General features: G+C 49.3%; 1 protein-coding gene across 1 annotated transcript in view; it reads left to right on the top strand.

Annotated features, from left to right (window-relative positions):
* The window catches only part of ZCCHC14 (zinc finger CCHC-type containing 14), a 55,263-nt gene that overhangs the window by 11,109 nt on the left and 22,623 nt on the right, over window positions 1–21,531 (top strand). Inside the window, exons 2-3 of the mRNA XM_044911313.1 lie at window positions 10,810–10,933; window positions 20,522–20,595. Of these exons, the coding sequence (XP_044767248.1) occupies window positions 10,810–10,933; window positions 20,522–20,595 (198 nt within the window). The remainder of the gene's footprint in view (window positions 1–10,809; window positions 10,934–20,521; window positions 20,596–21,531) is intronic.

The raw sequence follows: 21,531 nt of genomic DNA, 5'->3' as shown, positions 1-21,531 counted from the left end.
TTAGAGCAGTTCTAAGTTCACAGATAAATTGAATGTCATAATCATCCAGAGTCTGTGGTTTATGTCAGGGTTCACTCTTGGTGTTGTATAAGTTACGGGTTCGGACAAATGTATAATAACGGGTGTCTACCACCGTGATACCTCCCAGCGTATTTTCACTGTCTTACGGTCCTCTGGGCTCTCTGCCTTTTCACCACCCCCGTTCAGCCCCTGACCTTTCACCATCTCCATAGTTTTGCCTTTTTCAGAGTGTCATCCAGGTGGAGTCACACTGGATGTAGACTTTTCAGGTATGCATTTCATTTTCCTCCATGCCTTTTCATGACTTGACAGCTCCTTTTTTATTGCTGAATAATATTTCTTTGTGTGGACGGACACACATATCCATGTGTTCATTTATGTATTCCCCTACTGTGGGACATCTTGATTGCTTCTTGAATTTTCATATTTTAAGAGTTTCCATTTCTCTCCTGAGATGTTCCTTTGGTTCTTACATCACAAATGTTTGCTTTTCTTCTGTTGAGCTTCGTTTTAACAGCCACTTCATGCTGCTTGCCTCTGATTCCAGCATATGACCCGTCTTGTGCTCGGCCCCCTGTTTCTCTTTGTATGGTCATGTTCTTGTTTCTTTAAATGTCTAGTAATTATAGATTGCTTCTTGGATTTTGTGAACGAGACACTGTAGAAACCCTGGATTTTGTTTGGTCCTCCTGCAGAGTATCAGGTGGTTGTTTAGTTTGTTTGAGTAGGCAGTAAACTTGGCCTGACTCAAACTCCGGAACGGTCTTCCTCTGTTGAGCGGCAGTCGCAGTCTCCGGTGGTTTGGTGTTAGCCTGGCTTCTTGGGTCCTGCCCCACTTGTGCCTATTTCAAGGGCTCATGCAGAGGTGCAGGCAGAATTTATATGCAGAATTAGACATGTTCCCCATCTTTTTTTTTTTTAAGATTTGATTTATTTGAGAGAGAGCAAAAGCGCACATGGACGCACAAGTAGGGGGAGGGGCAGAGGGCGAGGAAGAAGCAGGGCTCCCTGTGGGGAGCCTGACAACGGGGCTCGATCCCAGGACCCTGGGACCATGACCTGAGCCGAAGGCAGACACTTCAGCGACTGAGCCACCCGGGCGCCCCTAGACGTGTTTCCCTTCTAAGGCACTCTTCTGTCAGGGACTTCTCCCTCACTTTGCTGCCATTACATTTTACCAGAATTCTGATCTTGGCTCCTCAAATCAGCAGGACTGTGGAATTCAAGCTGAGCTTCCACTGCTGCTTTTCCTGATGTGCCTGCAGCACATCAAACCCACCCAGTACAAGTCTCTTTTTCCGAGTGTAGACCTTCCTTTAGTTTCTGCCTGCTTTTGGTCATGTTCAGTTTCTTGTTTTTTTATACTTTGTCCAGAGCTTATGGTTATCTGTAAGAAGGTTGGTCTGAATACTCAGCCTTTTTTTTTTTTTTTTTTAAGATTTTATTTATTTATTTGCCAGAGAGAGAGAGAGGGAGAGTACGAGCAGGGGGAGTGGCAGAGGGAGAAGCAGGCTCCTAGCTAAGCAAGGAGCCCTATGTGGGACTCAGTCCCAGGACCCTGAGATCATGACCTGAGCCGAAGGCAGACGCTTAACCATCTGAGCCCCCCCCAGGCGCCCCAATACTCAGCCATTATTGAAAGTAGAACCACCTGCTTTTTATAATCCACATGTTGTGGTAAATATGGGCCATGTGTTGTAGGAAGGATTAATTCTCTCTAAGCAAGTGTAGCTGTGAAGGAGGGTTTTATAGTAACTGTGACATTTGTCCTTACAAGAATGAGGCTCAGCGTGGAGGAGAAATGAGCTGGCCTGGTGCCTTGAAATCATAGGGTTGTTGGAGAATGTTAGTGGGGTGATTATTAGGCGTTCTGGTCCTGAGTAGGTAGGTGCTGAGGAGCTGGAAGTGAGCGGGTGGGAGAAGTGTGGAAGGGCGGTGTGGGCTTTGGTCTCCCTGCTGTTGTGGGGCTCCTGTGAGCAAATACCATTTCCCTGTTGGATGCAGGGTCTGCTTATATCTGCTGTGGGAGGTCAGGCTTGAATTTCTTGACCTCAGTGTCTTTTCTGTTCAGTCCAGTTGAGCTCTTTCTGGCCTGACCTTCCCTTCATGGCTAACCATAGGGGCCTGGTCTCTGACTCTCTGAGCAGCTTTGCCTTGCTCCTAATAGGTGTCCAGTCAAGACTCATTAAGTGGAACTTGTGGCTTCTATGGAAATAAAACCCAAGTGCATGTTTTACTGACACTTGGTGGACCTTTGATATGCTCTTGTTCTCATCCAGATGCTTCCTGATCATTTCTAGCTTGTTTTAGTGCTTGTCCTTTCCCATCCTGGATGTCTAAATGCTCTGTGACTGAACTCCTGTCATGGCCAGTATCTCATGGGGGTCATAAAACAACCGTCTTAATGTGCTAACAGCTCTGAATGGTTCATCTCAGCAGTTGTATATTACATTGGGAACCAAAACGGTCATTATAGCAGTTTATTTATTAGTATTAGACACTGAGCCAGTTTCTCAAAGAAATCCCCAATATTTAAACTACTTGTGACCAAAATACGCATAACGGTACTGGGTGTATGTGCCCTTAACGTCAGAAGTCTTGAAGGTGGCGCATGCGGACCGAAGCCCTGCCTTAGCGGGCTCAGTGCCGTGGGGGGAGGGGCTGTGGCCTGTGCACCTGAAGCTCTGGCTACTCTTCACCCTTTTCCATAGCACACTGGTCACGTGATTTAAGCATTTCTGGAGGGGAAAGGAAAGAGCTTCCTGGATGCATTGTTCTGTATTCACATAGTGTTACCCTCGAGTTTATTAAGATTGGGTTGTTCCCATATGGCTGTGCTTTTTTAAATTCCGGTCACTTGTCGCTCCTTCCTGCTAACGTTGTACCTTCCTTTAGCAGCCATTGGTTTCTTTTACTCCCCTGCCCTCACCTGAAATTTGCGCCTGTTCTCTGGAGAACACAGCAAGCCTGTTGGCACTGTGTTTAGAGTGACCGTCTGAGATGCTGGTCATGTGGCTGTTCGAGGGACGAGCCTTCCTGCCACACCTCCTCCCCCTCTGACCTGGGTCATGGTGGCTGTTTGTGGAGCACCTGCTGTATGACCGGCTCCACAAGAGCCGCTTTCTGGGTTCTAGCTGCTCTAATCCTGCACAAGCCAAGGAAGTGGATTAGGTGCTGCTTGAACCCCCTTCCGTAGGTTTGCGTCGCAGAAGTGTCGTCTTCAGCCACCTAGGGCCCTTGACTTTGAATCCATGCTGAGTCTGCACTGCAGGTCTCTGGGCAGGGATTCTGGGCACTTGCAGAGCTGTTTGTGACTGACCCTGCCCCCCAGGTTCTAGCTTAATTGGTCTGTTGGGGGTGCCCTGCGGTCTGAATTTGTAAGAGCTTCTCGGTGTGCACGCCGAGGCCTGGGAACTCCTGGGAGAGGCTGCTCTGCTCTGAAGGCTGCTGGTGGAAGGACTTGGTTTTGTAGTCACTTTGCTGGAACTCATCTAGCAAAGTACTTGGTACCTTTTGCAGAGATTTTGAGCAGCAATCTCTCTTTTTTAATGAGTACAGCTCTAGGGTAAGAAATTTTAAAAGGAATGTTTTTTCGTGGAGAACGGTTTCTGGTTAGCATTGGCTTTCACTTGGCCTAAGTCAGCAAATAGCTTTCACTACTAAACTATCTATTTTCCTTTTCTGGTTTTGAGAGACACATAATTACTATTTTAGTAAAATGCTTACAAATCACTTTTCTTTTTGATTTTATGTATTTTTTTTCCCACTGAGTTAAAAGTGTTTAACAGATGATACTCTTTCCTGTATGGAGGTGGGTTGCTTGGAAAACAAACTGAAAATAAATGAGTCTGTTTGTCGACACTCTGGAGCTCGACACTCTGGAGCTCGACACTCTGGAGCTCATGTCTGTGCCTGAGGGCCCCGGCCCCCGCTGCCCCTTGACATTCATAAGCTTCAGGCAGGAAGGCCTTCTGCCTCAGCGTTCCACACTTTACGTTTCTGTGTCTGGAAGGCCCCTCCTTTTCTTGGCTGGCTCCTTCTCCAGTTTGGCCTCACCCAAGCAGTCCCTGCACCCACAGAGTCCATGCCCCGCCCCTTGGAGTTGCCTTAGTTGTTGCCGTGTCTGCCCCCCACGTCTGGTCCTCTGGCAGCATCTGCCCCACCTGTCTGGGCCACTCAGCACGTCGGGGTGAGCCATTGGTTTTATTTTATTTTTTTTTAATTTTAAAGATTTTTATTTATTTATTTAACAGAGATAGCACAAGTAGGCAGAGCGGCAAGCAGAGGGAGAGGGAGAAGCAGGCTCTCTGCTGAGCAGGGAGCCCGATGCGGGGCTCGATCCCAGGACCCCGGGATCGTGACCTGAGCCGAAGGCAGACGCTCAACGACTGAGCCACCCAGGTGCCTGGTGCCATTTGGTTTTAGAAGCTGCTTCTGTTTTCCTGTGTTGTAGGAAGTTACTTACGCTGAGACTTAGTAGCTTCTAACTTTTATTCTAGTTCTAATAGTAACCGTTCCTTGCAGAAGAATTGGAAAATAGAAAAATGTTTTTAGAAAATCACCCAGAGATAATAAACGTTATTAGTATTGTGGTATATTTTCTTCTGTCTTCAGTGTCTGTGTGCATATGCACCGATGACACATTCTGCCTCGTTCCCAGGATCTGAGTGTGAGCATCCCCGTGCCTTTTGGTTTTTCAAATTATCTTTTACAGGCTGCATAATATTTAATCATATGGATGTGAATTTACGTGTTTAGATTATTATTAATTTTATTGGGCATTTTTGTCGTTTGCAGATATATATATATATATTTTGCTCTTTCAAAGCTGAGTTGAACCTCCTTGTACACAAACCTATGACTGTATCACTGATTGTGTTCTTAGGATAGATTATTCCCAGATGGATTAGTAGATCCAGAGCTCTTGTACTGGCGTAAGAAAAGATTGCTACATACGCCTGGTTTTTGTGAGGACAGTTGACCCATTTTGCACTTGCTCTTTGGGGCTGAGATTGCTCCCGTTGTAACAGTAGGAACGTTGACTCTTAAGAATGTTTTGTCAAACTGTACTTCAAATGATAAATGATCTTTCTAGCTGCTCTGTGCTGTTTTTAGACTAGGTGATCACTGGTCTTGGTGGAGTCCGTGTTTCAGTGGCTTGTCTGTTGAGAGAAGATAGCTCCCAGCTCCTGGTGAGGGGCCACGGAGAGTGGTGGTGTGTGGAGCTCTTCCCAGGCGGGCGTGGCCACAGACCGTTAAGTTGATGTGCGCTCAGGACGAATCAGCCTCATGCAAGCAGTTCTCTGCCAGGACATCAGAGGTGTGTCTCTTCCAGGTGTCCTCACGGAGCTGGTGTCCCCCGGGGCACTTCTGCCTCTCCCACCGTGTCCCAGCCAGACTGGTGGCCTCAGGAACAAGAGCAGCCGACGTTCTGTTGAATATTGACTGTTTGCCCAGCACTCTACTTTAGGTGCATTATTTATATGAGGTGGGCACCGTTATCCCCATTTTGCACTGGGGGTGACTGGACCTGAGCGACGGGGATCCTGGCTGCCTGTCACAGCCAGTAGGGGCTGCTGGAACAAGTGCTGTGGCCTCTGTAAGGGGCTCTGCTCTCCCTGGATTTGACCTGCACCAACCAACTCGTGAAGCTTGATAGCTGCAGGACTGCCCCCTACTGGTCGGGTGACCCGGGCGGGGGGGGGGTACTCCTGCTGTTCCAAGTGGAGAGAGTTACGAGGGTTGAGTAGGTTGGTGTGGTTACGAGCAGATTGCATCCATGATAAGAAAGGTATAAAGCGTGCTCATAATTCTAGTCGCTCTCATTTTTTTATTCTGCATGGCCTCTTCCCGTATGTTCACATCTCGGGCATTGCATGTGCACCATGTGCACAGCAGTTTTGAGCTGATCTGCTGTCTTAACCGCCTCTTGGTGGCACAGCCTGGCTCGCCATCTCGTTCCCAGCCCTGCGCACAGCCGTCGTCTTATTTACAGCCCTCAGGAACAGCACTTCATTGTTACCGTGTGCATCACTGCAGGGGAGAAACCTCACAGAGATGCCGTGTTGAATGTGTCTGGGTGTATCGGAGGGTAGAATCTGGAACTGCTAACTTCATGGTAGGGGAAAGGCTGGCCATCGTCTTTTTGTAGGAGTTCCCCTAAGAGATTCTTCGGGGGGGGCCTCACCATTGAGAACCATCACCTTGGGAATAAATACACGGGGCTCTCCTTGCCTGCTGCAGCACCTTCAGTTTCTTACCTTGATTACTGAAGATTTGTTTCTATTACAGCACAGCTGGGACACTGAGACTTTGCTTTTCCAGCATATTCACTATTGCTTTGCCAGATTTTTCTTAAAAACTCCCCGCCATCACTCAGATGTTGAATGTTTGCACACTTGCTGCATGCCTTGCCCTATGCCTGCCTCTGTCACATCCAATGACTTAGATCTTTAATGAAATCGATTTTTTAAAATGAAACCTCTCTGCTAACAGTTGTGGTTCTGGTCCCTGAGTATTAAAGTGAGTTTTCAGCACAAAGCCTCAGGCAGCCTACGTTCTTCTGGTCTCTCTGGTCAGAGGCCAGCACTGAGGGAACCTCTGAGGAAAGCATCTATTTGAGGGAGCGGACGGACGGGCAGGAGCCTTGCTGCCGGCCCACCTCACATCTCCAGGCTGATGTGCTACGCTTTGGCATCTTTGTCCCTTACCCTTGGAAGGGGCCTTGGAGTTCGTCTGACCTCATTTTCTGTGCAGAGCTGGGGTTCCGTTTCGCATCCCGCCTGAGGGGAGGTGGTTTGGCCTTTGGACGTTCTGACCACGGTGAGCTGCTTCATCTTGAAAAGTCTTGCAGGGCCTGAGAGGAATGCAGAGTCTTGGGCCCTACCTGACCTTCTCAGTCAGAACCTGCACTTCAGAAACTGTGGAAGCGTTGTGCACGTGGAAGTTTGGAGAGCGAGGCGTGCCAGTGAGAGGGATAGCGCTCAGAGCTGGGGCGTCAGCTGCTTGCATCCCAGGCTGGCACTCTGGCCCGTTACTGTGTCCCCGCGTGTGCTGCCCCTGTCGGACCACGTCACTTTCCCGGAGGCACCCCAGACTGGAGTGAGTGCCTCCTGCCCAGGAACGTGCTCCAGAGTCCGATTTCATTCATGCTCACGGCTCGGTCGGTCCTGTGTCCGATCCGGTGAAGTTCTGTGCTGGTTGTGTAGTATGTCACTGAGAACGCAGACATTTTACTTGGAAGTAGAGGTGCCGTTTTTGTCCGGTTAATCCTGATTTCACTAAAACTTGGTGAAATGGTCAGATTTTTCAGACACCCGTTAGGTGCCTCTGTCATATGAGGTGCTGTTCGAAGTCCAGAGGGTACAGCAGCGAACAAGACAGACAAAAAGTTCCTACTTCATCGAGCTGTGAGAGGGCCTAAGAAGGTCACACGAGCGTAGACCTGACATGTGTGAGGGGTCCGTGCAGGTGCGTACGGGGTCTGGGGGGTCCTTCAGGCAGATCCTGGCTGCCAGGCCCACCCTGGTGGGGCCACAGTGGGTTGAGTGGAGGGGAGAAGTGAGAGGGGACAGGTCCCCTGTAGGTCGTGGCAGAGGCTGTCTGGAGGTGGGACGGTGATCAGCTGGTCCCGGGGGCACAGGGAGTGTCCATTGAGTGAGAAAGCGAGGTGCTCACGGGACAGAGGACTCGGAACTTCATGGAAGTGGCTGAGTCGGGCTGGTTGTTGGAGAGCGTCTTCTTGTTGCCCTTCCAGCCGTAGCAGGAGGCGACATTTGGAACTGCTCAAGTCTTTATTCTTGTGTCCATCAGGCTCATGACTGGAGCGCCGCTTGTGAGCATGAGTCAGAGAGCATCTGGGTTGAACTGCGGAGGTCACATGGGGCAAATTAACTTAACCAAAAATAACCCCAAACACAGCATTTCTGGGAAATGCAGGGGAAGAGAGCTTTCAATGTAAACAAAGGAGCAAAGTCAAGATAAAGGCTTGGTTGGAAAAAGTGAGCATCTGGAAAACTAGGAAGAGACGCTCTGGTAAAACACAGCGAGGCAAACAAATACTTCTCTGCTGGTTATAATTTTAACGAGTTTTGTTTTGCACGTTTGTGTTGTCGGCATGGTGTGTGCTTCCATAGTGTGACTCCTAGGCTTTCCCCTTCTCCTGGGAACCGTGGCGTACGGACCTACACCCTTACCTTTCCTGTGACCCCGCGGAAGGAGCTTCCTGTCCCCCCGGGTGACACCTGGTCCTCACAGGGGCTGACCAGACAACAGGCCTCCTGTGCTTTGCACTCTGGCTGAGATACCCAGTGCACAGGACAAAAGAACACCATGACCAGTGTCCAGGCCCCACTCCGGAAATTCTGATTGGGTGGGGGTGGGAGACACACGTTCTTGCTGGGCCTCGGGGGTTCCCCACGCCTCAAGGTTGAGAACCACCCGTCCAGTGCAGTTGTCTGTACCTCCCAGGCTGTGCTCGAGGCAGGCGTCCTGGCTGGGCTGTGTTCTCCGACTCTGCCCCTGCTTCGACCCTTCCGGAGGCAGAGTCCGGAGGCTGGTTTTCTGTTTGTGGCTGTTCAGGATGCTTTTGGGTGGGCATCAGTGTGTGCACATCTGTGTGTGCGGGTTTGTCACTAGCAAGGTTGGCACTTCTACGGTTGGTTGTTCGGACAACTCGGCCTCACCCTTCTGCAGTGGAGGACTTAGACATACTTCCCAAGGGAGCCCAGAGGACGTGGGGGCTCATGTGAGCCAGGCCAGATCCGATGGCATCTGCTGTGGTTAGGTTTATTACAAGAGTTAAAAATGTTAACCTCCTGAGTTGTTTCCCAAAGTAATATTTATTGTTTGGAACTAAAAATCTTGGTCTTTCATTAATTAGTTGTAAGTGTTGCTTCTGTTATTTAATAGGAAAGAAGTTCATTCCTGGAATACTCTGACCATTGGATGAAACTTTGCTGAATCTGAGGGAAATAATCCATTTTAGTTAAATGACAAATATAAGTAATTTAAATTTTAACTGTCTTGATAATATCTTGGTAATGTTATCCAAAAAATTGACTTTTTAGAGGAGTCTTGGGTGGTTAGGATTCATTTCCTTGGGCTCTGTGAACTTCCAGATTTCACTAGACTGTGCTGGGTTGCTTTTCTTGTGTGGCGTAGGACCTGTTGGTCCTGTGCTGGGTGCATGCGGGGAGGCCTCCCTGCGGTGGCTTTGACGCGGGTGGGTGGGAGGAGAGAGGGCTTGCTGGGTACCCGGCGTGCACGGTCTGCCCGGAAGATACTGGCTGTCGCCGTGCTGCAGGCCTGGTGGCATCTCTGGCCTCTCCTGCTGGCTCTCTCCCTCTGCCTTCATGGCCCTCTGCCTGCTCCGGGGTCACGGGCTCGTCCGATGGGCCGCCCCCTGCCTTCCAGCTAGTGAAGCCGGCTGATGAAAACCAAGGGCCGGCGAGGCATGCGTCTCGCGCCACTCCACATCAGGATGGAGACCAGCAGTCACGTTCCTTTTCTCCCCCAAACCTTGCCCCTTCCTTGTATGTGTACCATAGTGTTTCTCACCCTTTAAAACTCACACCTGTCTTTTTTTTTTTTTTAAAGATTTTATTTATTTATTTGAGAGAGAGAATGAGATAGAGAGAGCATGAGAGGGGGAGGGTCAGAGAGAGAAGCAGACTCCCCGCCGAGCAGGGAGCCCGATGCGGGACTCGATCCCGGGACTCCAGGATCATGACCTGAGCTGAAGGCAGTCGCTCAACCAACTGAGCCACCCAGGCGCCCCTGTCTTGATAAACTTTAAAATCTTTACTCGCCTTTGAAATTTTGATATATATTAAATTGTGACTCTGAGGAAGTCAAAGCATTGGTCACTTGCATTCTTCTCAAGCCTACAAGTACTCAATAAAGTTTGCCTGTAAACTTTTTAGCTACTGATCCTTGTTAAGGGGGAAAAATGAAAGTTCTTGCCCCCACCCCGGGGGCTCTCCTCTCTTCTCCGACGTCACTGCGGTTCACCCTGTGCCGTCTCCTCGGCTCTCCTCCGCCTCTGGCCGTGTGCTTGCACAGACACGCTGGCGGTGGGCAGAGAGCAGGAGGGCGGGAAGCTCGCGTGAACTGGGGGTGCTGAAGAGCTGCTGTCGCAGGGGCCGGGCCCCCGCCGACCTTCATCTGGTCGGGGCTGTATGCTCAGCTCTCTCGGAGGCTTTCCAGTTTTCACTCTTACAGAAGCTGCTGCTGTGAGCGCCACCCCCCACCCCCCACTTTTCTCACGTGAAACTTAGTGTGACGAATTCCTAGAAGTGGGATTGTAGTGTAACGTTAGGATGTGTACCCCACGTAGATCCAGTTGTAGTCTCTTCTTGACTGTTCTTTTTAGAGCATTTGTGACTTCTTCAGGATTTATAGGACAGCGTCAGGTCCAGCTGTGTAATTAATTGTATAGGGAACTCTCTGATTTGAACAAACAAAATACAAGCTTTTACCTCAGATGGGAGGTACGGAGCTCACGGAAGCTCGGCTGGTGGAGCTCCTGTGTGGACGCACGAAGCAGTGGCGTGGCCAAGCTCCCACGTGCACGCACACCTCACCTGGCTGGTTTTAAATTTCAGGGGTGAGTAGGAGATGGGTGCAGGAAGCGCTTATTGTTACAGTATTGTGTAAGTAGTGTTTTATATAACATTTTTATATGAAAATTGAAACTATAATAAATATCAGTGACTTTAAGATAACAATGAAAATCATTCCACGTGGACCAGATGGAAGAAAATAAGACGGTTTTTTTGGTCCTCCCAGGTGACTCCAAGAACCGAGGCCCCCGTCAGCAGCGTGAGTAATAGTTTGGAGAACGCACTGCATACGTCAGCACATTCCACGGAGGAGTCGCTACCCAAAAGGACTGTGGGGAAACACTCCAAAGGTGAGTCCGTCTGTGTGAGGGCTCCCAGGGAAAGAGGTGCACCAGGGTGTGGAAAGCAGATCTTTGTGATGCTGTGCGGTTAAATACTTTGAGATCTTTCATCAGCCGTGGTCTTTTGTATGGTACGCTATTTTTCTAAATTGTACAAGTAATACACAAACATATCTTGGCTGTAAAAGTCTCAAATACTGATGTTTATTAAGGGGAAAAATGAAAGTTGTTGCACTCTCCTCCCTGCCCCATACCAAATAAGTCCTAAATTCTGGAGAAGGACTATCCTGTAGAACTTTCTGCAGTGATAATGGAATGTTCTCTCTCTGCACTAACTCAGGTGCCATCAGCCACATGTACCTTTTGAGCACTTGAATGAGCCTCATGCAACCAAGGACCTGAAATTTTATTTTTATTTCCTTTCCATTGGAACCGCGATAGCTCCGCGTGGATAGGGGCCACCATATGGGACAGTGCCGCTCTGGAGATGGCGGAGGGCACATTTCAGGCGAAGCGGAGTCTTCTTGGTTCTTGGGTCAGCTGGACAGTCCAAGTGTCGCACTCAACATGCAGTTGTAGTCTGAGTGGTGGCGTGGGGACTTCCCCATGGGGACTTCCCAGGAGGCGAGTGCAGGTGATGTGTGGGACTCGTGAGGGCCAGGATGGGCCCAACTTGGCCCTGTGATCAAGAGGCCCAGGGCACTACAGGCTACCCGCCCCCTCCCTCACTGGCCTTTGCTCTCCTTTTGTTCGTGTCTCGGGCACAGTGTACCTCACGGGTGTTTCATAAATACTTCGTTTTTAAAATAAAGCCCCATTCTGAGAATCACAGAGCCAGCTGTCCCTGACTTAGGTCATAGGCTGGCAGTAGCCAAATCCTAACTGCTGCCCTGTGTTTATGTGCATAAATGTGTACTGGTACCAAAACCGTGAATCCTCGTAGGTCAGCTTCTGGATGGCGCCGTTGTTGAGAAGACGCAGCAGGGCTTCACCTCCCTGGATGGATAGTTGTCACTCAGGCATAGGGACTTTACTACCCTGACACTGCTCTTGTCCTTTTTGCTTAGACGTGTCGCCCTGGGGGAATTGCCTTCCAGTGAGGTGTTGTGTCCTTTGTCCCTCGACTGTCCAGCTTGGGCCCTCTGCCCTGCACCCTCCTCATGTGGGGGGACGGCCTCCTCTTTCCCATAGTGCTTTTTCCTTGAGACATAATTATCAAGATCCCTCATTCCTATCTTTTAAATATAGTTGCAAGATATGTGACTGTTCTCTGTCCGTCCCTTGTCTGTGTGTGGTGGTGCTGAGAGCCCCGGGTGAGCTGGCTTTGGTATCAGGTGCAGCAAACGAAGCATAGTGAGCCAGGCGTTGTTAGTTGTCCACTGTGTTCTCCACTCAGTGGTTCTAAGTAAGAAGTTTCTTCTGCCCAGAATTTGGCAAGCAAGCGAAGTTGGTTTTCTTCGTCACGTTTCTCGTGACGCTCTGCTGGGCCTGGGCGGTTGCTCTTGGCAAAGCCTAAAGTCACTGCAAGTGTTATTACTATAGCATTTTCTCGCTGTCTTTTCTGTATTCTACTTGTATTTTGATTTTTCTCTGCTTCCTTGGAAGTCCTCAGCAATAAAGGAAGTCAGAACTTCCGTTTGTTTTGTAAAAAAGTTCAGGGGATAGCACGGAGGACAGCCAGAAACTGACTGCTCTCGTCAGATGGCATTCAAGGTGGCAGTCGTCTTTCCCTGTGCTCTTCATTGTGAAGATTTTCAAGTACGGGAGGAGAGGGACTGAGGCAGCCGTTCCTGGCATCTGGCTTCAGTGGCAGGTATGGGCTGTGCCCTCCTCAGGACCGCCATGTGGCGCTGCCGGGCTCGCCTGGAGAGAGCTCAGAGCCCGCGCATCCCGGCTCGCCGTACTGACGCGTAGGGAAACATCTGTGACGTACAGGGTGAGGCTGAAATTACTTGTAGTGATGCTCTCGGTGAGAGCGCTTCTTTAGCTTTTTCTGGGCTGGAGGAGTTATTTTTTAGAATTGTCCTTGTGTGAGACAGAGTCTCAGCAAGCTCAATGACACCACAGACCGCTTAGCTGCGGTCCTAAAACCTGGTCTCCAGACCGCTTTGCATTCTTAAAACTTAAGGATTCCAAAGAACTTTTGTTTATGTAGGTTATATCTATAGATATTTATCATATTAGAAGTTAAAACTGGGATTTTTTTTTTTTTCCTGAATAAATGCTTTTTGTTGTGCACCACTGTGGTTTTTGTGTTTGTTGTGCAGCAGCTTTAGGACACAGGGAAACGTCAAGGTCAAGCTCCAAAAGTCTCGTCCTGTTGGTGACACAGAGTTAGAGTAGGAATTCTGATAAGAAGCATGACCGTAAAACCCGGCTTCTGGAAGACCGGTAGTAGGCTGCCTTGCTCATGCAGCCCTGGGGATCAAAGGTGCGTTTGGAACTGAGGCGTTTGGATCATTTTAATTTGTCTGTTGGCTCTCTCAACATTTTATTAAGACTTTGAAACATACAGTAAAGTTCAGAGAATTTTACAGTGAACACCTACCATCCAGATTCCATAATTTCATTTTATTTTACCTGCTTCTTCCCTTATCCATCTCTCCATCCATGAAGACATTGCATTTTTTGGTGTATTTCAGAGTAAGTTGTTCTGTTGACTTTTTTGCTATGTTTTTGTGCATTATTATTTTTTCAAAACTGGTTGTTTGCAACCTTCCTCAGCCAACAAGTCTCATTTGAAGCACAGAACAGAGTTGTCTCAGTGACGGTTACTCATCCCCTAAAGAAGGAGTGACCTGGACACATAGGAGTCGAGCTGACCATCCCACAGGGCTTCTTTCAGACAGCAGGGCTCAGCTCTGTTGGAGCCCCCGTCGAGGGAAGCTACCAGGATCACGGCACACATCTGTCACTTTTCAGGCCTTGCCTTGAATTCATAGCCACCCACTGGATGCAGAGCGCGAGAACCATGCAGTCTGCCCAGCGGTGTACTGAAGCCCGGTGTGCCGGCCCACGGGGTCAGCTGTTCAAAGTGCAGCAGGGTTTTTGGCCTCTTGATGTCCTGTTGATGGCAGAGAATCGGCCGTGGTGGAAGTACTTAACACCTTGGAAGTGGGTACGGGCCGCAGAGGAAGGGCTGTCCCGCAGTCAGCCGTGACACGTTCTGCAGAGGTCCGCTGCGGTAGCCCCGCCCCCCCAGCCTGTCCTGTCTGCTGTGGTTGTGTCTGCCCCATGCACGCGTGCTGTGCACCCGCAGCCCAGCTCTGGGAAGAGCAGGTGGTTCCCTGTGACCCGTGAGCCCAGGAACCCTGACTTCAGCATCCTCCTCTCTCAAGCTGTCATGAAAGGTCACGACAGGTCAGCTCTTATCTTCGCTTGGCATATCTGGTCTACCCCCGCCCACCACCACCTCTCTGTCCTCTCTTGGTTTCTTTCCATTTTTAAACCGTGGACCATCCTACATCCAGAAGCATTGGGGTGGCATGCTCCGTTGGTCTCCTGGTAACACACGTCCCGGTTCTCCTCTTGCCTCTCTGTCTGCTCGTTCCCTGTGAAACCCCCGCTTCTGTCGGCCCCTGAGACGCTGGTGCTGTCTGGCCTCCTCTCTGGTATCCACTCACGCTCTGTTGGAGTGTCTTCTGTTCACCTGTTGATGACTTTTAAGATCTGAGCGTTCAGCTGAGACCCTTGCCAGGGACCCCGAATCACTGTGAATATTTCCATTGAGGTGGCCTGCTGGTGCCTCTGCTCTGTGCCCGGAATGGACCCATCACTCCCACTGCTGCCCCTAAAATGAGTTTCCAGTATACGCGATTGGTGCCGACCTTCCGGTGTTTGGAGCCACACCTTCAGGCCCACCCCAGCTCCCTGCCCCACACAAGGGGGCTCAGCCTCACAGCCCTGGCGGGTGTGGCTCTGTGGGGCCATCACTGTGGCCGCCATCCTGGTTCAGGCCTCCATCCCCTCTGCCACCTGTGGGTTCTCCTGTCCGGTCCATCCCCAAGCAGGGACCCGCCCTGCAGCTGGACCACAGTGCCCCTACTCAGGAAGCTTGTCATGGGGCTTGCACTAGGTGCCCCCCTCAGTGTGTGTGTGCCCCTCATTGATGTCACAGGCCTGTGAAGTAGGGACCAGTCTTCCTTTTGTTCAGGGACTCAGTAACTCCCCAAGGTCACTGAGCTGGAAAGTGTCACATTTCTAACGGAACCCATCTGACAGCAGAGCCCACAGGCTTACCTTGACCTGCCTGGAGGAGGCCCACTGTGGGGTTTGTGGGATTTGTGGGCCGGCCTCATCTTGTCCTCTGCTCTGGTCTCTTGTCACTCCTCTGAGTTGCTGGCTCTAGCCGTGAGCAAACTTCCTCAGACGCCCTGCTCTGTCCTGCCTGGGCCTTGATCACCACGTCCCTCTGCTCAGATGGGCTCTTCCCTTTGAAGTCCATCTCTTGTGTCACTGCTGTGAACTTCGTAATTTTTGTGTCACTTATGGTTAGTGCTGTGCCTGGAACATACTAATGCTGAATAAAATGTTTGCCTTAATATTTAAATAAGTGAAAAATCCTTGGGCCCTTAGATTCAAGTGCCATATCACTAACCATTCAAATAGAATATATATGTGTTCATTTCCTACTTTTGCTACTTGAGAAGTACCTTTTATCAGCTTTATATTTTCTAGATCATGCCATGCACTACTCTTGTTTCTATTTATATTTCTAGAGAATTAACAAATCAAATTAATGCAAGGTAGCTAGATAAAAAAAATCAAAGAAAAACAAATTAGGGAATTCTTAAATATAACAGGATATGTCCTAGAAAGATGTCAGAGAGGAGGAGGGTCAGGTTAATCAGTGAAGTAGTGAGTGCTCAGATTTTAACAATAGCTGAAAAACTGCTTCTAAAAATGATCCCCACTAACATGGACAACCACACGGAAGGGAGAAAGTCTGTCGATACATGAGGAACGTTACTATTCAGCTGAGACGTTTAAGAATATAGTTTCTCAATTTTTAGATGAAGACTAGATTTCAGTAATAAAAATTTAAGCAGGAAGCATCTTTTTTTTTTTTTTTAAAGATTTTATTTATTTATTAGAGAGAGAGAGTGCGCACAAGCAGGGGGAACGGCAGGCATAGGGAGAGGGAGAAGCAGGCTCCCCGAGGAGCAAGGAGCCCTATGCGGGGCTCCATCCCAGGACCCTGGGATCATGACCTGAGCCGAAGGCAGACGCTTAACCAACTGAGCCATCCAGGCGCCCCTAAGCAGGAAGCATTTTAAATGTTATTCTGGTTCAATTTCTTTATTTTAAGTAGGAAGACATTGAGTTCTTTTGTATAGGACTCGGGAGAAGGAGGTGTTTGTGCCGGGGGGGATGATCATGCATCTTTTCCCGCAGTCATAAATGATACACTTCTGACTTTGATGGCTTGTAGCATAGTTTTGGTAAGTTTTGAAGTGCTTTCCTATGTGGGGCACATAGAAATTAAACTGTTTGACCAAAGATACATCGAAATCAAGTAAAGGATCTATGGCAGAAAAGTACCAACCACTCAGTTTTTTCTGGAAGAGTTTAGGGTACAAAGAGAAGTTTCAGAAGAGTGACTCATTCTTGGAACACATTAAAGCTATTACCTATGGGTGTCTGGGATCTACGTGTGACATGACAGTCAGCTCTTGTAAATCACTTGAAGGTGCTTGGCAGTGAGGGTGACCCTTAGAACATGGCCGTTTGAACTGGGAACTCCCAGGGCTGCGATCGCGAGAATGTGTTCCTGGTCCCGGGTTTGTCGCTGCTGGCTGAGAGGCCTTTGGGTCTGGCTCAGCCGTAAACCGTCTGTGACTTTTTGCCAGCCCCCGCCCCCATTCAGATGCCCAGTCCTGCTTCAGGATGTTTGGAACCCCCGCCTGGACTGCTCGAGCAATGCCTTTGTAGTTCTCTCCCACATGAATTCCCTCCCACATTTTCCAGTTACATTAGCGTATTGGTTTTTGAAATTAGGTATCTATCCAATGATAGAAGTGGTAGTTCATTGCAATTAGATGTTTTATTGACGGCCATGTGGTCTGGCTTGCAGGACTGGAGGCAGATTCCTCATGTGCATCTTGAATGAGAAAAGAAGGAAAGTTCAAACAAACCATCTTAAAAGGAGAACGCACATCCCACTTTGCTTTCTCAGTTTAGCATAAGCGAGCCGGCTGGCCTAGACTTGGGTACCCTCGCCTGGACCCCGTCGGTCCTCGACAGATGTGCCTGCATGCAGTCCAGACCCCAGCCCGTTGCTCCCCACATAGGAGCCCTCCTGCCCGGTCCACCTTCCAAGTGCGCTTCTGTCTGTGGCCTTTCTGTCTGGGAGTCGTGGGCGACGCGAATCTCATCCCTACATGATGGATTGATTTCTAGCCCCTCAGACCTAGCCATGATTGCTTGCACTCTTCAGAAAACCGTGAGACTTGTCCGTGCCGGTTAGATGACCATCTGCAGGACGGACCAGGGCGGTGTGAGGAACAGGGATCTCACTGTATCTAGCAGGAGAGAAGTGGATCGTAAACAGATGTTTGTGTACATAGGGGAACGAATACCCTTTAAAATCATGAAACTACGTTATGGAAATTTGGGATAAATACTCATAATTCTACCACCAAGCCCAGTGATCCTTGTCAGCTTTGATAACTTATTTTTCATCTTTCTTTTACATTTTAAACAGGTATAGCCATGTTACACATATAATTTGTAATTTTTTAGTTAATATTACAAGGTCTTTTCATGTTTTTGTTCTTGAAATCGGGTCTTTAACGTGAGCTCCAAAATTGAGAACATGTTTGACCATCTTTGAAGCGTAATGAAAGGCCCCTAGCCCCACCCCGCATCAGCCGCTGTTGCCCCCACGCCCGCTGCAGGTGTCTCCACAGGGACAGGCCCACCGCAGGTGAAGTAGCAGAGCTCCCCCGCGGTGCCTGGTGCCTGAGCCGTACATGCTGCCCGCGGGGGGGGCTGGTGGTGCTGCTCGCTCCGACCGCCATCCTGGACAGGCCTCCCAGACTGCAGCCACAGAGTTCCAGATGCCTCTGTTCCTCGCAGACAGCTGGAACAGCGTTCATCTGCTTTCCACATTCTCCTGTCCAGAGATGAGTCACTTCCGCCTTCAGTCCAGTTGGGGTTTTCTCTCTTGACTTTTTTTCATAAATCCTAATATTATTCAGTCCTGGGACATTTAGGTGCACTTAGCTGTCCTGTGGCCGGGGAAAATGCTGACTACATTTTTCTGTGTTCATGGACTTCGTATGTTCTGTTGTTTAAAAAGGGGGAAGATCTCTAGGTTAGAGTGATGTCATTGTGGGTCAGTTTTTTAAAAATGCCTATTGGGAAAACATAAAAGCTGTTTATTTGCTGACAGTCTGGTGGAGGAGGCCAGACAGGAACAGCGAGTGGTTTCACTGAGTGAGAATAGGGAGGTGTGCAACCTCGAAATGTGTGTTCTTTGTTTTGCCAGAAAGGAAACACTTTTTTTTTTTTTTTTAAGTAATTCCTTCCTGTAAGGTGCTATTTTAAGCTTAAAATTTTATACTTCAAACCGAATGGCTTCTCGTATCTCCCGAGATGCATATCGACCCTGATGCCACTTTACAAAATTAGGGAGGCCTCAGAGAGAACCGTTTAGCAGGTGAAGGGTCTTCCCCGAAACAGCCAGTAACCTCTGCGAGTGTGAGGGCCCATCTGTCATGTTCGCTGCTCTGTTCACAGCCCCTAGAATTTGACCTTGCGCACAGTAGGAATCTGATAGGACATGTTGGTGAGTGAGCAGGTTTGTTGGTTTTAGAGCAGGGATCGCATATTTTTCTGCACAGATCCAGATAGTAAATATTTTTGGCTTCGGGAGGCATAGGGTCTCTGGCACAATGGCTGGGCTCTGCTGTCGTGGGGTGGAGGGCGGCCACTGACAGTAGGTAAACAAAAGGCGTGGCTGCGTGCCAACGAAGCTGTTTACACAAGCAGGCCCAGGGCAGCCTCCAGTTGGCCAGCCCCGCTTAGACCCGTGCTGTCCAGTGGAAGTCTCTGTGATGACCGAATGTTCTGTGTACTGCACAGCATGGCAGCCACTAGCCCCATCTGGCTGTGGAGCACTTAGGATGGGGTTACTGCAGCCAAAGAAGTGGATTTTTGATTCTGTTCGGTTGTAATTAATACAAATGTAAATAGTCACATGTGGTTAGCGGCTGTGGTGTTGGGCGTTGCAGGGTTAGAACCTTCCCCGAAGCACGTTGCACAGAGTGGTTTGTTGTTCTCTGGGAGGTCTGTACACGGGAGGGGAAGAAAGAGTTCTGTGGCCCCCAAAACTGGGGAATTGTTAATAAGAATAGACTTGTTCATTTCAGGACTGCTCAGAGCCTTTAATATTCTAATGTAAAAGACAGTCTACCAGAAAGTCTTAGATTTTTTCCTCTGAGCTTTTTGACCGTGAAGCTTTCTGGGGGTGCCCTTGAACATCTTAGAGCACCGGTGTTCTTGGAGAAGACCTTGGGAGATGCCGGTGTGGCAGGCCAGGCCAGGACGCTGGGCGTCTGCAGGACATGGAGCTTAATAGTTTCAGAGGTTCTGTTAAGTGCTTCCCCTTGGACAGTTAGGTTTGTGGCCACGGGCTCTCTGGGGCCGTGAAAACTGACATGGAGGAAGACGTGTGTAACACGCACGTACTGAAGCCCCTCGTCTGTCGTGGACTCTGCTCGTTCACTGCATAGGGGGGTGACTGGACTGTCCGTGTCTGCAGACAACATAGACCCTCCAGGAATCCGTCCCGTTAGCACTTGAGAAACATTCTCATTTGAATTGGAAATAGGACGTGCACACCTTTGTGTGGTTTTCGACTTTGGAACGGGCATCACGTTTGTAAGTGGCTGTTTTATCTTCAGCAAATGTTTGTGCTCAGATATTTGCATTTTCATACTGTAGTTTAAGTGCGTAAGAACTTAACTGTACCCTTTTGGTTCTGAGGAGACACAGGATGCAGCCCTGTGAGTTCGAGGGCAGAGCAGGACTGTCGCGCGGGGGCTGGGGCCGTGCTTTGTCCCCTGCGGCGCTGGCGCTGGGCCGCTGCGGCCCCGGACTCCCCGTTCTGCTCTTCAGAGGCAGCGCTAGGAGCCTTCCGTGCTGCCTTGACTACCGCCAGCCGGGCCCTCTCACAGGACCGTGACACCGTCACAGCCGACAATGTGGAATTTTCCCGAAGTCGGAGCAGATCCTACCACATCTGCCCTCATAATTGGAGTCTGTACCCTCGTGCATTCCCATCAACTCCTGTTCTTTTTCCAAGGACCGTTCTCTTCCTTTTCTATGATTTGTTTCATGTTTGGCCTTTTTTTTTTTTTTTTTCCCTGTTCCGCTTTTAAATTCCCCTCCGTTCCTGAGTGTGACAGCGTTCTGCTTTCCATTTCCGCCCCTCCTCCCAGGCGAGCACTCGGCAGAGGAGAGCGAGCGGCGCCGGCGTCTGAAGCCTCGTTTTGAAAATTGCTAAAATATCAAATGCTAACTAATATGTGCCCCAAGGTTTTATTTCATTTTTATAATTTTGTTTGTTGTTGTTGTTGTTTTTTGCTTTTACAGTGAGTGTTGAAAAGATAGACCTGAAGGGATTATCTCACAAAAAAAGTGAAAGAAATGTTGAATGTTCCTTTGAGGTAAGATGCCAAGTTTTTTTTCCCTTTTCTCCTCTGAGGGGTAGGAAGGAAACATTTGCCATGAGTAGATACTTAGCTTGATCTAAGTGGAAGATGGGCTCTACCAGTGAATGCTGTGGGAGGCAGAAAGCTGGGCCTGGGCCACGGGCGGGCAGTCTCCCGAGAGCCTGTGTGCTGAGCGTGGTCTAGACTGGCGTGCTCGGCTGCTACTGCTCGGTCACCACAGTCGGCTGACACAGGGACACCGTGTGAAAATTGAGACGCACTGCATATGAGGATTGGAGGCCCCCAGGAACCGTGGCTCAGCGGCCTCACAGTGTGCCGGGAGCTGTGCTCCATGAGGCCCTTGGGGGCCTGGGCTCCCCCCAGTTGACTGCCTTGATATCCCTGGGGTGTGCGCCCTCAGCCTCATGGTCCAGGGTAGTAGCCAGGGCGCTAGTCCTCACGTTTTCATTCCAGGTAGCAAGACACAGGATGAAGAGGAGGGAAAATTTTACTTCTCTCTCTCTTTTAAGGAAAATTCTGAAAGCGGCCACTAGACATTTCCATTTATGTTTTGTTGACCCAAATTTAGTTTCTTGGTCCTGCTTAGCTGCAGAGGAGGTTGGGAAATGTATTCTGGCTGGCCATATCCCCAGGGTTCTGTTACTTGGCTGTCATGTTGTGTGAGGTTCTCCTTTGACCATGTGCCTGAACACTGATTGATAAGGGAAATCTGCTTCCTGTATTACTAGGGAGTGTTCTCAGGAATAAAAGCTTCTGGTTCGTATCTAGTTTGTATGCTCTGATGCTGTGTGTGGTTCACTAACTTTTCAGAGGGTATAGATGCATCGAAATACTTTAAATAGTCTCACCACTAAAAGGGTAACGTCTTCATTTGATTCGGAGGGTGTACTGCATTGTGAGAATCCCTTGTTTCGCTATGCATGTGTCTTC

This window comes from Neomonachus schauinslandi, chromosome 16 (assembly GCF_002201575.2).
Source record: "Neomonachus schauinslandi chromosome 16, ASM220157v2, whole genome shotgun sequence".
NCBI classification, from domain to species: Eukaryota; Metazoa; Chordata; class Mammalia; order Carnivora; family Phocidae; genus Neomonachus; species Neomonachus schauinslandi.
Note: the sequence above shows the minus strand (reverse complement) of the source record. Positions and strands in the feature narration are given on the sequence as shown.